Here is a 15,944-nt window from a genome sequence, read left to right on the forward strand (position 1 = left end):
GCTGGTTAAAAAGTTCAGTCTTTTCTCTCCAAAGTTAAGTTTGTGATTTTATAGTTTGAAAAATGTATCTGTTTTTCCCTTTCTTTTGTTTTTTTTAGATGCAAACTAATCTTGTGGCAAATACGAATTTGAGCTTCCTCTAAACTCACCTTCAGTCAGACCAAGCATCAAACATCTTCTGTTGAAAAAGGATTTTTAAAATCATCTTGGATGAGAACATTTTTATGTGTATGTACAAACACATATGAATCTATTTGCAACCAACAGACACATCAAACTGACACGCATGCATTGATCTGGAGAGCATCCCTGTTCGACGTGCAGTTGTGTATCTATTTTAAATTAAACCGTGGTCACTGGCACTAATTGGGCCTGCATGGAGGAATCATATGTAGGTTTGGAAAACAAGTGGCGTCGCTGACGATCCCTTTGCTTTTTAGCCTTTGAAATTGACTGTGAAGAAGCGTCTGAATCGATGAGACATGTGGGGATTGTAAAACTCAATGGATGCAAGTCCAGATTTAACGAAATGGATGCCATCAGGATGCTTTGAACATGTGAGAGGAAGCTAAAGCTGAAAAATCTGCATCATAACCACCTGAATTAATGAAAAATATTAACTCTTTTTTTTACCAGCTAACATGAATGCAGGACAGTTGTGCTTTTAGAAGCAGCTGATTAATACAATTTTAATGCATTTTTATGTTTAAATGGTGTTGATTCACACCAGTTTGATTCTTAAAATAAGTAATTTCTTTTTGAATATGCTAATTTGTAAATACTGGATTGGATGCAATCCCATTCCTAAAGGTTTTCACCTCTGATCCATGCATATTGTGGCAAAAAACAGATATAGTACTTAGGAAAAAAGTATCAGGAATTGTTTGTTCTGATTTTTTTTTCTTAAAATCCCGTCCTTAACAGAACCTTTCTGATTACCGTAGTTTTGATAATATAGCCCTTTAAGATTTTTGCTCACATCAATATTCTTGCATTTTTTGGTTCACTGCAATGTTAAAGCTCATACAGAAAGAATACAGACACTAGACAATAATGCAGAAGACTCAACGGCCGTGATTTCCACTTTTCACTTTGAGTAAATTCAACACCGTTCTGCAACTGTGATTAAGTATTGAATGTTTAAAAGTACAATTCTATACATTTACATCATTACCGTTGTTTCTGTGCATCCATTTTTATTTATAAAATCTTTAGTCAGCTCCATTGAGGATCAAAAAGAAAACAAAAAGAAACAGTAACTTGCCAACAAAGTAAGACTGACTCAGGAAAGTATGCATCCTCTCGTTTATTAAGACTTCAAGAATGTCAATAAGAGCATTTCTATACAGTAGGAAGGCTGTCAGGGCCAGTGCGCAGACACAATGACCTTCCGCTATTCTCCTCATTGATAATGACCCAGACAGAAGCAGGCTGCCTGTCTGCCAGACCTCTAATAAAGCCATACACTGCGTATCATCTGCTAATAACCTCCACACAGCTGCAGGAGTCATGAGCAGGCCAATGTCTTCTGAATGCGAGACAGTGAACAAAGCTCCGAGCAGACAGGAAGCAGCGGAAAGCATCCTGGGTATCGATCCGGGGCTGTGGCTCGCCGGCCCTGATGACTACATTCTTGTTCTTCATCCCCAAAACACAAAACAAAAGGAGAAACTGCAACAAAAAAAAAGAAAAGAAAACACAGAAACAGTGCAAAACATTTCACTTCCACAATCAATCCTTCCAGACTCATTTAGCTGGGGATTGGTACACTTGCAGAATTACACACCAACACACACACAAACACGTGTGTGAAGGTGGCATTTTTCCAGAGATGATAGGAAAACTCATTTCTCACATCTTAATTGGTACAGAAAATTCCAAGCTTTTTCTTCTCCTGCAGCAACCTCTCCAGGGGAATGCTGATTAATTGTCCTTTAAGTTCTAGTGCAACCGACAGCACCTCCCCGCATCCCTTCACAGATCCATCATCTGACACTCCTCAGCTCTTTGGAGACCACGATCATTCAGTCAGGTTCCATCTGCCCTCCCATTACTGGCTGAGCATAACTACGTACTCATGGAGCTGGTCTGCAAAGGCCTCAAGAGAGAACTTATCTTTTACCCTCCTCCTCCCGGCCTGGCCCATGTCCCTGCGGAGGTGGGGGTCTCTGATGAGCCTCTCCATGGCCTGGGAGAACGCCTCAGCCGTAGGCTCGCACAGGAAGCCCGTCTCCCCGTGTGCTACGCTCTCCAGAGGGCCCCCAGAGTTGACGGCAATAACGGGGCAGCAGCAGTACATGGCCTCAACAGGAACTATCCCAAAATGTTCTCTGCTGGGGGTGTAGAGAACGGCGGTGCTGCCCCGCAGCAGCGCCACCTTCAGGGAGTCGGAGGGGGATTGCAAAAACGTGACGCAATCCTCCAAGTGGAGCTGCTCCGCCAGTTCTTTCAGTTCGGTGTGGTGTTGAATGTTCTCGGTGACACGGTCATCGTAGCCCCCGGCAACCACCAGATGAACGCCTGCTCTCTGGCCCGGGGGAAGGTTGCACCTCAGGACTGCCAGAGCTTCCAGCGCCAGCCCTAAATTCTTCTTCCGTTCGTAGCGGTTTAGAGACAGAAACAGACAGGACGTTCCTGCGGGGAGCAGCCCTCCCAGGCCCTGCGCCTCAGCGCTGGACTGGTCAAAGGCGCGCGTGTTGAGGGAGGGATAGAGAACGTCTATCTGGATTGTGCTCAGACTCTGAAATGTCTCTCTGAAGATGCCTGCAGTGAACTGGCTGTTTACCACAATCTGAAAAAAGAACAGAGATAACTTCACAAGGATTTCACTTATATCACAGGTGCTGCAGCTCCCTTTGAGGTGTAAAGCAGCCTGAGGTCACTCATTATCCCAAAGTTTTCAAATGTCACTTCATCTCTATCAGGACTCTGAGATTCAGAAACTGTTTCTCCTTGGAAATCAGTCTGGATTTATGCCTTTTTCAAGCTGCTACAAGTCATTGGAGATGCTACTATTTCACATTTTGTTGTTAAATTACAAAGTTTTACAGGCTATCAAGTTTGAAAGGATACAAACAAAAACTGAAGCAGTAGAATTGTATGCAGCTTTCAACCCATGCATGTCGGCCAGACCGCTTTTAATAAGTTTTATGCTGCATATTAGGAAGCACATAGTTCCAGAGATCTCAAATTCCCGATGGACCTTCTGGGGCGATCTTGAGTGCCAGCGTCTCGTCTTGCTTTGCTTTTTTTTTTTTCCCTTTAGTAAATGATCAAATTACTGACCAATCAAGCCTCCAAATCCAGCAGGAAAGTCTTAATGTAATTCGATAAAGCTAAATTATATCATTTTATTAGCTTCAAATTTTATTTTAATATTCAGCTGATGTGATGCGTAACATGTGCAGGTTCAGCTTTCAGCTGCCTAATATTCTGTCTCTGTTTTTGCATTTTTGTAAAAGTCTGTAGACATCTATTAAGAAAAACTGTCAGATCCTAAAACTATAAGTTCATAAGGTTATCATTTGTTGCTGCTCTTGATTGATGCTTTATAGAAACCGGACTGAGGGGAAAAACATGACACACTGTGAGTACATTTCTTTATTATTTTAAAATAAAAGAGCCCAATGAGAAAATGTCTAAGGAAGCTTTCCAGCTAAACACAGTACATACCATATCTGCCATCCCAGTGGTGCGCTCCTCCAGCCAGTCAATGGGCGCTCTGTAAAACCTCTTCAAAGCCGACTTCCTCTGGGTCAAAAGCTGGTCTGGAAAATGACAGTAGAACAAAACCTTCTTCCTGTGACGAGACAGCTTGAGCACAGGTATGCACGCCGACACCTGGAGACAGATAGGAGAAAAGCCTTTATAAATTGACAAACAAACAGAAGTTCTTACTTCTTGTTCATAAATCGCCTAAGTATCTTATAGAATACAAGAGAGTAAGGGGGGAAAAAAGCAATAAATATGAGGAGGAATTATCTGAGATCCAACTATTGTGATATCACAACTAAATTGTGATATTAAGGAAGGATTAAAATAAATAACACACCTGATCACAAAAGACCACATCATACTCTACTGTACTGAGAAAAACCAAGTAGAAGGCCACATAGATCATCCTTAGGTATGCACACAGGGCATGTAGGTAACCAAACACACTGGTGGGTAACCAGTCACCAGCACATACCTGGAAAAAGATGAAGAAAATGTATAATTTAATATTCACGTATGGTAAAGAAAAGAAAAAAAAGAGATACCGTCGTGACTCGAAAAGTCTTGCACTATCTTCTAGATTTTTAATAGAATAATGACAATAACTAATAAATAAATGAATTTAAAAAAAAAGTCTTCACACACACCACAGGCAGGTCTGGGTCCAGCGTCTCAGAGAAGCAATGTTTGGGGTCATAATGGGCGGTCCAAATCTGAACACTGCAACCCCGAGACTTCAACGCAACAGCAGCATCAACCACCAGCCGCTCAGCACCGCCGATGCCCAGGTCCGGGTGGAGAAACACCACCCGCGCCATTCTGACACAGGGAGGGGCTGGTTTACTCTTAGGATGTAGAAGTGCACGTAATCAATCGTCAGAATCGTTCACATATTGAATAAAATGTAGTAGATCATTTTTACAGAAAATACCATGACCGTTAAAGCAACTGAACGCTTAATCTCAGAAAATGTGTAAATAATTATCAATTATTATTAAAATAAACAAATATGTCAAATATTAAGGAGATTATCTTTACGCCACAAGGGTTACTTTTTCGGACAAGTTAATTTAGAGTTAGACTGAAGGAAGTAGCACAACACGCGCTTTAGGTAAATCCTAACCGGTTAGGCAGTAGCAATTGCATTTTAAACCTACAACGTCTATCTAAAACAATGATGCGATCTTGTTTACCTTTTAGTTCTCCTCACTACTCCGTCCAAGTTTGGAAACCTGTGATTAAGCTATACTAGCCCATGACCACATTAGAGAAGCTGTCCCTCTGATGCGCCATTTTGGTTCTTTTTATCCTTTGAAAAGAATAAAAGGCAGCTCCGTAAGTTGAACCACAATGGCGCTTGTTTCCTTCACAGTGTTCCAGGGCTTCCTGTGAGACACGTCTCCCAGCAGAGTGGAGCGAACCAATAGTTTGCCTTTATACAATTAGTGTCTATATTTATTTATTTTTCCAAACAAAAATGTTAACAATATTAAGCATTTATTCAAAACATTTATCTTCCTAATATAAACTTAAATTACGTCAGATATTTTAATGTTGTTACACTAAAAACTGCTATCCATTCAGGCCTCTATTCGGTCGCCTTCACTGGTCCTGAATGTGGCAGTCGTGTCCTTTTTAGACAAACGTCAGCTTTCCAGGGTCTCTTCTCTGGGTTTGAGCAGTTTCTGATTAGCAGACTTCTATTCATTTGAAGTGGACATTTATCTGAAGAGGCGCTTAGACTTTCAGTGCGTTTCTCAGGACTAAAATAGCAAAAACATGGTAAAGTACTGTTTTTACTAGTGTTATTTAATCTATTTTGATGTTAAGTTTCAGAGACAAGTTTACAGTTTTGAGTTGTTAGCTGGTTTGCTAATGTTAGCACGTATGTAGACGTGGCTATTTTTCTGATTAGAAAACCAATTAGGACTTTTGGTTTAGCTCTCTGTCAATTTGTATTTGCATTGTTTATTAGGAAACCCTTTTTATATTGTGTTAACAGCGTGTGCGTGATATAACAGTTATAACATATTAGAAAGCTAAAGCTATTACAATATTAACCTGATTTTTCTGCTTGTATTTGTAGCCTGGACAAGCAGCAAGTGCTACAAATGTGGGGGCTTCTAGTCGTTCCCCAAGTAAGACTGTGGCTCCTCGGGCTGCAGGCTCCACTGTCAGACAAAGGTAAGATTGATTGATTGATTGATAAATTGACAACAAACAACACAACTGTAGTTTTCATTGGTACAGTGGCTCTCGATATAAATAGTTGCCACATGGTAAGTAGAGATATATCATGCATACACAGCCAGAAGAGCCATTTATCGGTTTCTACATCATTTTAAAAAACTTTGTAAATAAACATTTAGTGCATTTTTTTTTTTTTGGATGACATCAAATCTCTTCAAATAAACAAAGTGGTAGCAAGAAGCTTTAAAATGCTTTATAATATAAAGACTTTTCCTTTACCACAGTGAAATTGTCCAGTGTGTTTATTTTTTTACATGTGTGAAGGGGTTTATCTCTTAAATTGTAACTCAAACATGTTTCGCACAACATTCTGAAACTTAGAATAAAATAAGGACTTTGTAATATTTATTTCCGCATCTTATAAAATCTCTAATACCAAAAGGATCAACAAGTATCTGTAATAATGTGATCTAAACTTTCTTTTAGTGATTAGACACTCTGATATGTAAATCTAAAACAAAAATGAATTGCATATAAAGCATGTCATGTTTTACATACATCAAAAATATTGTTTAATTAATATATATAAATATAATAAGAAAAATCTCACAGACATAGACTGTACTTTGATTGCGGTCAGCAAGCCACAGGTTCAAGCCCAGAAATGGTGATAAGAGGGCTTTCTGGTGTAAAAGTTCTTCTAAATCACAGTGCAAATTGCTTTCTTTTAGAAAGCAGACAAAATATAACAAATAAACAAAATGTGTTTGGTGCTCATTGATTATAAATCTTATACAGCTAAAACTGTTGTTTATTACTCTTTATGATGGTGTATCATTAGTAAAGAAGGTCCAGGAGTGGAGTATATAGTTTTTGTCCATAAACATTTTGCCACATTTTCTCTTTCAGTAACTAATCGTTTTTACTATTAACTCTTGTTTTGACCTTCTGGATCCATGCAGTGAACATGGACTCTGCTACAGTGGTCTGTAGATCTCTGCTTCCTAAATTCAGCTTTGTTTGACTGATCTGGTTCAGGTCCGTGTGGTAAGGCAGCGTCAAGTTGGTGTGAAATAAAGTTGCAGAAAGAAATGGTGTTATTCTTTGTACCAACTCTAAATTGAACGTCAGAGCTCAGAAGTGAGTGTCCCAGGAAAACACCCCCCAGACAATTTCCCCACGGTCACCCCTGGATACCGTGGGGGTGTCTTTTACAGATTTTCAGTGGTTTGTAAGACGATTTGGCTGACAGCTTTCTGCAAAGACGATTCAGAGCAGCATCTCTCTCTGTTATGATAGAGGGAATCTTGATGCACAAATGAATTAAGATGAGATTTTTGCAAGTAGCAGTCGCACATCTCCACAGTCTGAAACCAAACTCTGCCCTCCAGGATGATTATGTTCGCCCCAACAGAGTAGAGGTTATCAGCGATCAACTCCAGAGTAACCAACACAACCAGGTTGGCTGAGTTGTGAGGATGAAGTGTCAGGGTGTTGTTTGTGTATGTTTTTCTCATACTGTTTTCTCAAACTGACACTCCTTTTAAATAAAAACATTCTTAAACTCCTGTTTTTTTCCCCAAACATCAATTTTCATATCTATGAAACCATTTATGTCAGAACAATCTGTTTGTTGTTGGCTGAGAAAATTTGGCAGAGCTAGCAGACATTCTTAGCTTTGCTGCTCAACGCACAATTGCATATTCCTTCTAATGTGACGTCTTTTAAAGGGCGTCCTTCTTGTCACGTTTCTGTTGATGTTTTGAACAAGCATTCCATCAGTAGATCTGTTGCTAAGCATTGTAACAAGGAAACAATGAACCCAAAAATTTCTTTGTGTAAAACGTAATCGTTTTAAAAAAAGTGTATTTCTGATAAATTAAAGATTACAAGTGTAGTGACACATAACCTAATATGACCTCTTTCCACCAAATAAGAATTATAAAAATAAATAATAATTGTAATAAAAGGGGATTGGTGTGCCATAGTAACCCTGAGGCCAATTTTAAAGTTGAAGCGATGAATAATTCTAGCATTCTAGCTTTTAAATGGCAAATATTCAACTCTACTTAGTGGGAGTGAGGTCCACAAATGTTTTTGATTTTAAAACGTCTCATTCAGTTTTTTTTGTCCTAGAAAATTCTATTTGAAAATGAGTTACTTCAAACTCTGGGACCAAGATTCTGCTGTGCAATCTCAAAGCTTCAGAAGCTTCGTTTACATTGCCACTTGGTCTAAAAAGATAAAATGTCCAATTTTGTTATACTGTACTTCTTTATTTATTCAGCATTCTAATTTTAAATACTCCGTCATGTGTGTCAAAAGCTGCTCCCCTTCTAGTAAACCTGGACAGATGTGTTTTTAACCAACATTTACATTATTTCCTTGTATAATTTGTCAAAAACCTTATGTTGATTTTTATAGTTGGTACTTAGCATGTGTCAAAAACGACCGGAAATAGTGAAACCCTCCAGCTAGATGTTTCTCACGATGAGCGTTTTACATCAGTTCACACCCCTTCATAGATTAAAGCAGATAGATGTTGTGCTGTTGGCTTAATCAGTGAGTAATCAGAGGTTCAGTGTGGCCTCTCTCATGATTACCCATTCCCAGCATCCTCTTCATTACCTCATTAACCTCTGTTTAATCTCTGCACATGAGTGAAACGGCCATGAATCATTCACAATCTTCATTACCAGCTTCTGTTGTATTTGAATTATGTATTTGAATATTCTGTACTTTAGCGCATATATTATAATACTGTAATGGTTTCTAATGACAATAACCACAGCTGGGCTCTGAGATGAATTTGTGGACTTTAAGATTTAAATTCTATAAAATTTAGTTTGGTTTCTTTTATTTTGTTGAGAATTTTGCTTTTATTTGACACAAAATGATGACAAAAAGGTTTTAGCACTGAAACGTCTCTTTCATTGGTTTGCATTGTTTGCTCCACAGAAAAGCCACCAGCAGCAGCACACGTAGCGGCGGACGGACCACAGGATCAGCAGGCACTGGTGGCATGTGGCGCTTCTACACTGAAGACTCACCGGGGCTCAAAGTGTACGTAGAGTTTTCATAAAAGCAACCAGGAGAAGGGGTTTATATTCATGCTCTTAACGCGTTTAGCCTCTGACATTTTAACTTGTCTCAAGTAAACATGTTAATCCTCAAAATTTCCGACACTGGGGGATGTGTAATGGTAGGAAATTGGACAGACGTGACTCTTTGGTAAAAACAACTGATGTATGAGCTGCAGATCAGCTTGATTTCAATGTCTGTGCTTATATATACGCACACGCAATTACACATTACGGCGGCGCACGCTTAGAAAAATCGCATCCTCAAACTTCTGTTTGCCACATCCTCACCCCTGATATTAGAGAAGACATCCTGTCTCCTGACCATGGCTGATCAATGGTGCTGTGGTGATTATTGAGTGCATCTTGGCAGCAGTTGAAGGAGGGCAGACGCGCCGTACAGTGGTGTGTATCGAGTGCGTGTTTGTTGCTGCGTTCGAGGCCGGCCTCAAAGCTTCATTAAGGGATCCACACTGAAAGGTCAACTCAATTACAGCCTTCTGAGGGGAGAGGAGGGGGGTTGCGGGAGGGAAGGTTGGTATGGCGATGCTGCTACTTAGCAATGTGCCCTCCTCCACCCCCTCCTCTCAGAGCCTTCTTGAGATATGAGAGGCTCTTGTTTCCAAATCTCATCAATAAAATCAGCATCTGCTCTGAGAGCCCCCACCCCCCACTCCTTTGAGGTTTGGACCACTGATGGGATTTTGTGAGCTTGTTTTCCGTGTTAATCTGGGTAATGATCATTGTCTCCTCTTTGTGACAGTGGACCGGTGCCAGTGCTGGTGATGAGCCTCTTGTTTATTGCTTCAGTCTTCATGCTTCACATCTGGGGGAAGTACACTCGCTCCTAAACCATCCCGATGCCCCCCACCACCACCGCCGACTCTGCAGCTCGGCTTCTTAGCTCTGTGGATCTGGACCAAACCAACGATCAACAGGTTTCCTGTGCAGTTATCAAATCGACACAGGAATTGGATTTTTGTGACCATTTTCTCATAAAATCTTATTATCAAGCAGTGATTCTCCTCCCCTTTATTTGTGGTTTACACGTGTTCAGTGAAGAGGAGGAAGCTTCATCACTTTAAAAGTGAGATGTTGGTGTTGCCCTCCCTCAAAGCGACGCGTTTCCTAGTCGGCTTGATGAAGACAGAACAGCGCTCAATGACTTTTTCTTTCCCCAGAAAACATTTCTACTCAGGCCGGAATTTCATTTTTGTTAACATTTGTACAAATTGTTACTGTAAAATTGTACAATAAAAACTGAAAAAACCCAGTGGGATTTGAAAGTTAACCAAATGATTTCACTGAATAGACGTTCAGAAACGGTTCTCTTGTCTAACTTTCTGTGCTCATAACCACAAGGTTGAAAGCTGCACATTTTCACTTCCCACAAGGCTCTGAAGTACTTTGTATTTTAAAGTTTCATAACTTTTATGAAATTACATTTATGACTTGATTCATCGAAGTCATGTGCTCGAGAGTTTTGTTCTGGTAAATGTCTTATTAGTGCAAACAACACAAAGGCGGGCAAGTCACCGTAAAAAAATATATATATATTGATATATAGATATCTATCGATATATATAGATAAAAATAGATATGTGGATGGAACAATTAGGCCACGCCCTCAGCAACTGCAGAGTCTGTTGGGTGTGAAGCCCAAAGGTAAGGGTATCACCACATGCTCAGTTTTTAGAATAAAACACGTAAATGTCTGAAAACATATTTTTTGTTTAGCAAGGTGTTAACTTGTTAGGATACAAATTACCATAGAGGTAAAACAAATATTCAGGAGAGTTTAGTAAATCTTCTCATGCCAGCCTTTTTTTTTTTTTTGCTTCCGTACAAATAAAAACCATTCAGACATGCATATGGGACCATAAACACTCCACTACATCCATGTGTGGAAGCGATGTGTGTTACAAACACAAACAGGCTTTTTATTTTGAAATTTCTTAAAAGGGTCATACATTCACCTAAAATGCCATTATACCAAATTACCAAGCAAAAGCTCAAATGCAAAAGGTTTTTTTTCTTCCTAATACATTTGTGACATTAAAAACCCAGTCTTCATTCTTATTTATCCCTGTGGTGTTCTATCAGTGTGAGACTTTACAGATAGGAACATCTCCAGCTGTTCTCTTTGGGAGCCTTGAATCGTTCCAAATAGTGGGGCCTGGCTCCACCAAATAAATAACCCATACCACCATTCCCTTTCAACCATCAAACACAAACCCAGCCATCCATCAATTTGCCAGATGATGAACAATTCATTTCTCCAGAATCACAGCTTAGCATTGCTTTGTGGTCCACTGGCAGCATGCTTTACATTAGCAATCCTGGTCCTTGGGGAACACTGTCCTGCCTTTTTAACCCTGCCCTGCTTTTGATGACTTCCATTGTCAGACTTCTGTAAAGCTTGATGATGAGCTGAATCCGGGGTGTTTAAGCAGGGAAACATGGAAAACATGCGGGACAGTGTTCCCCAAGGACCAGGGTTGGGAAACACTGCTTGAAACCACAGCTTCCCACCCTTCGCATCGTTCTTCGTCATATATGACTGGAGTGCAGCAGCTTGGACATCATTCCACCATGCTTTTTATGCATCATTTTTTAGATAATTTTAAAACCATGAAGGAGCATGACCAGAGGGACTGACCCTGCAGATAGTTGGTAACCTCTGTGCACTGTGGGCCTCAGCGTCTACCGACCCAGTCTGTTACTTTACATCATGGCTGAGTTACTGTCATTTCCAAAGCCTTACTCTTTCTAATAGTACAGCCAGTTCACTGTGGAATAGTTAATTCAAGTGTGAAAATCTCAATTATATTTCTTCCTTATGTGACAAACAATCAGAGAACCACACTGGCTCTTGGGAGCATCCCATTATTTCACAAGCGTTTGGATCAGCGGTCTGTATGTCTGTAGAATTTTATACACCTGTGGCCATAGAAGTGACCATAACAAATAGATTTAGTCTTTTGCATGCTGAGGAAAACACTTTAGGGAACATAGTTTAAGTATTTTACTGAAATTCATTAGTTAAATATAAAAACAAAAGATAATAAATTGCTGAACAACTGAAATTTTTTTAAGAAGTTAGAATGTTTTTAAAATAAATTCTATAGTCATTTTGTCCAACAAATTAAATAAATTTGAATTATTTTAAAAATAAAAGTTGGAAATTAGAAATTTTAAATGTGTTTTTCTCCTTTCCTGAAGGGGGCGCTGCAGACTACTTTTTTCAAATTATGTGGACTTAGCAGATGGTGACAACTGTATAGTTTTAAATCAGATGGATATGAATTTCCTCTACATGCTAGTTACATTTAAAATAATATACTTGCGTGGAAACAAATCAAATGGGTTTGAGGAACCACAATGTAACCATTTAGTTTAATAAATATTTTTAATAATTTTATCTGAAAGTCAGATTTTGATTTGGATACGTGTCTATGTTGATCTTTATGTTCTTCACCTCACTCATTTTAGGAAGCTTAAAGGAAGTAGTTCCTTCAGTCTTCAGTCGTCCTGTGTTACCAGGTTATCCGTGATGAATATGAAACCAGCAGCTGCTGTGGCTTGTGCTCGTCAATGTGCTTGCTTGTATCTCATGTTAAACGTAGCACTCATGTCCTGTTCATTAATTCATTCATTCATTCTGTTGCCATGGCTCTGCTTTCCGAAAGACTTCCAGCGTTTCGTGGTAAACTCAGACATTACTCCCACACCGCTCTCCCCACCGTCCCCGAGACTCACACACACATACACAGAGTGAGATACAATCGTAAACTCCATGGCCCAATTCACGAAGGCGCAACACGGCAGTGAGCCAGAATAATTCAACAAAACTATGAAATATGAAGGAGGTTGGGAAAAGCTGTCCCTCGATGTTCAGGGCCAAACAAGCCCAGGCAGGATGCGGAGCGCCGAGGCCCTCCTTGGTGCTGCTACCTGTAGTTCCAAACTATTCCTGACACTGTCCACACAATTCAACTCACTGTTTCTCTCTGGAGTACAACGGATTGTCGCTGTTGTCTCAGCTCTGACTAAAATCATCCAGTCTTTATTTCTTTTTGTCGGACAAATCCCCTAAACTAACTCACATTTATTTGTATTTGCTCATTTGCAGCTTTTCTCAATCTGTTTAGATTGACCTTTAAGGTCAATAATATAGGTGATACAGGCCTTGAGACCTCTAAATGTAAACAGTGTAGAATGAGTTACTTGTTAAAAAAATAATTCAGTCCAAAATTATTATTTTGAAACAAAAAACGCCTTAAACAAATGATCAAATGTGTTTGATTATTTCACTGAAGGAAGACTTCAGTGATGACATAGTTCTTTATAAGGTTTGCAGTCACTTTTAGGTTTCTTCTAATCTAGGAGAAAAAAAAACAGAACACAATCTAATCAAACTCCATCGTAAATGCCAGCTTTTTATTGTTATGTTGTGGCACAACAGAAAAAAATGGTCATATTTCATGTTGTATCTAGCTTTTCCTGTTTAACCCTTGTGCTACTTTAGATGACCCCACCCTTACATTGACGTGTTCTCCCTACCATGACAAAGGTGGATAGAGGTGGAAAGATTTCATGTAATCCATGGACACCAGCGAAGATCACAAATCATTGAAGAAAAAAGGTTCAGAGCACTGTCTAGTGGGTCTAGATGACCCAACTCCCAATGTAAAAGTGCCTAGGATAGCACAAGGGTTACTAGAATTTGTGGAACAAATCAACAAAGCTGCCGAAATATCAGGCACATGGCAGGGTTTGGGATTTGAACATTTCCATCCAAAGGCAAAGCAGAGTATTTTTCTTTGCAGATGAATGCAAATGTCCAATACTGTGTGAAGTCATGTGAAGCATGTGTGTGATTTTGTTCTTTTTTTTTTCTCTTTTGAACAGATCACCAGGCTGGCAAAGCGTGGAATGGATGAACATGCGGCTGGAATTGATCCCTGTTCACTGACCAAGTGAATCCTGAGGGATACCCTGTAACTGCTGCCTGGCAAAGGGAATGTTGTGATGCCCATCACACAGTCTGTGCTGAAATGGCAGTGAGGCTGCACACAGGCATTTCAGGAGACCGAGCTGCAGATTGAATCAGTATTCAAACGTGTTCAGTGCAAATTTCTGAATGAACATATGTCTTTATTTGTCAAAAATATTAAAAAAAACAATAGGTATATTCTGCAAACAAAACAAGCAGCATGAACATCAAGGCTTCAGAGACAAAGCCAGGAATCAGAGGGCAAATCCAAAACCCACATTGCTTTCCAACTTCCCGCTGACTCACCGATAAGTTGTACATCTTCAGATTTGCTAGAGATGTATTTCTGCCACTGCATGACCTCTTAAGACACAAATAACTTTATTGTGTCCTAATACATATAACCTTCGACCTTCATAGGGTTTGAAATACATCCTGACAGAGGATGTATTTTCTGTCTCACATGACTCTATATCAAATGTGTGCAGTTGCAGTGATCATGAGACCAGTAAGCAGCTAGTGATTAGTCAGCAAATAGACATGGATGCCAGACTCTTTTAAATCTCAGCGATCAGCAGCACCGCCTGATTTGCAGAGAGGTGAGAGCTTGTTCACTGTAAAAATATCTGGCTCCACATTTCAGCGTGGAGACCGTCATATGAACAGGATGTGGCTCAGGTGGGGTGAGAATTTGTGAATGCGTGTACAGTATGTGCCAGTTGGATGCTCCCTGATCTTGAACCACCCTCTCTCCCAAACAGAAATAAGAGTGTCGGTATTGGGGCCAAGACTGAGTCTGCACCCATCAGCACCTCATCTGTCACTCTGCACTCCTTTAGAAGACGCGTCCACACTTCATGCTTGATGCGTGGCATGAGCAGAAGTCGTCACATTTCTATTTATAAACAGCATGTTAGTTAATGGGTCTGATTTTTTTCCCACCTCAAAGAACCCATTAAGTCAGATATCATACATGAAGTAAATTCTTGGTCAAGCTGTAGAGCCTATTTCAGATCTTAGTGTTTCAAAGACCCCCTCCAATGAAAACTGTGTTTTTGGTGTTTTTAACATGTTCTTGTGGCATTTTTCTGATGATGGAGAACATATACACATTGAATTAACCTAAAAATTGCATTTCTGAGTATTTTTCATTCAAATTGCTGTTACTCAGTCACAGACATAAAATGCAGTTTGAAAAAGAGATTGTTAGTGATGTAGAAAATACACTGGACGGGCCACAAGCTCCCTCTCCCAGCTCACAGCAACAAGACGGGGGGAAGGGGGTTGGGGTTGCTCTGTGCCAACGGTCCCGCCAACATCTCAGAGGACAGTTTATAACAAACTCGCCGCTCTGCAGAAAAAAAATGTGGTTTAAAATTTGGGTTTAAATGGTCATAATTAAAAGACCTCAGGGATTGCTTTTATAATAGCTCAAAAAATGATCGGAGTGGGACTTTAGTTGAACTAATTCTTTTTATACTCTTAAAACTATTTTCTTAATCGTAATATTGTTTTCATCAAAACACTTTTATTCATGTTCTTTTATTATCATAAAGTGTTGCTATACTTAAAATGAACTGCTTTGGTCAAATGGATGTGGTTTTATCTTTCGTTTATCGGTCGTTCATCTTTTAAGCCTGTTTTGTCCCTTTCGGGGTCGAAGGGCTGCTGGAGCCTATCCCGGCCACTCGTGGGCAAAGGGAGGGGACATCCTGGACTAATCACCAGTCTGGTTTTATCTTTTACTAAAGCAAAATATGCTACAATCAAAACAAATTAATATCCAAATTCCATTTTGGATTAAAATTTTCAATCAAAGCTGGATTGCTGGATAGAACTCTATTGTGAACACAAATTTCCACTCAATAAAACTGATGGAGGGAACCAATCTGTATCTGAATTCAAAGAATATAGAAAGATAATTATTATTTGATGTCAAACTATTATACTTTTCTTAATATACC

General features: G+C 39.6%; 2 protein-coding genes across 3 annotated transcripts; one reads left to right on the forward strand and one right to left on the reverse strand.

Annotated features, from left to right (window-relative positions):
- Window positions 1-1,288: 1,288 nt before the first annotated feature.
- On the reverse strand, window positions 1,289-5,117 carry alg2 (ALG2, alpha-1,3/1,6-mannosyltransferase). Of its 2 annotated transcripts, none has more exons than XM_004077864.4 (5): window positions 4,908-5,117; window positions 4,362-4,533; window positions 4,052-4,189; window positions 3,673-3,840; window positions 1,289-2,791 (listed from the first exon to the last, which is right to left on the reverse strand). In XM_004077864.4, the coding sequence occupies exons 2-5, from the start codon at window positions 4,530-4,532 to the stop codon at window positions 2,051-2,053; spliced, it is 1,218 nt and encodes a 405-aa protein (XP_004077912.1). In that variant the 5' UTR covers window position 4,533; window positions 4,908-5,117; the 3' UTR covers window positions 1,289-2,050. The 2 variants fall into 2 exon arrangements, with proteins under 2 accessions (XP_004077912.1, XP_004077911.1); XM_004077863.4 differs by having other exon boundaries at window positions 4,362-4,559; window positions 4,908-5,116.
- A 234-nt stretch (window positions 5,118-5,351) lies between these two features.
- On the forward strand, window positions 5,352-10,275 carry sec61b (Sec61 translocon beta subunit). Its single transcript, XM_004077865.4, has 4 exons — window positions 5,352-5,496; window positions 5,801-5,898; window positions 8,863-8,967; window positions 9,748-10,275. The coding sequence occupies exons 1-4, from the start codon at window positions 5,494-5,496 to the stop codon at window positions 9,833-9,835; spliced, it is 294 nt and encodes a 97-aa protein (XP_004077913.1). The 5' UTR covers window positions 5,352-5,493; the 3' UTR covers window positions 9,836-10,275.
- Window positions 10,276-15,944: the final 5,669 nt, after the last annotated feature.

This window comes from Oryzias latipes, chromosome 16, assembly GCF_002234675.1.
Source record: "Oryzias latipes chromosome 16, ASM223467v1".
Classification (NCBI taxonomy): domain Eukaryota; kingdom Metazoa; phylum Chordata; class Actinopteri; order Beloniformes; family Adrianichthyidae; genus Oryzias; species Oryzias latipes.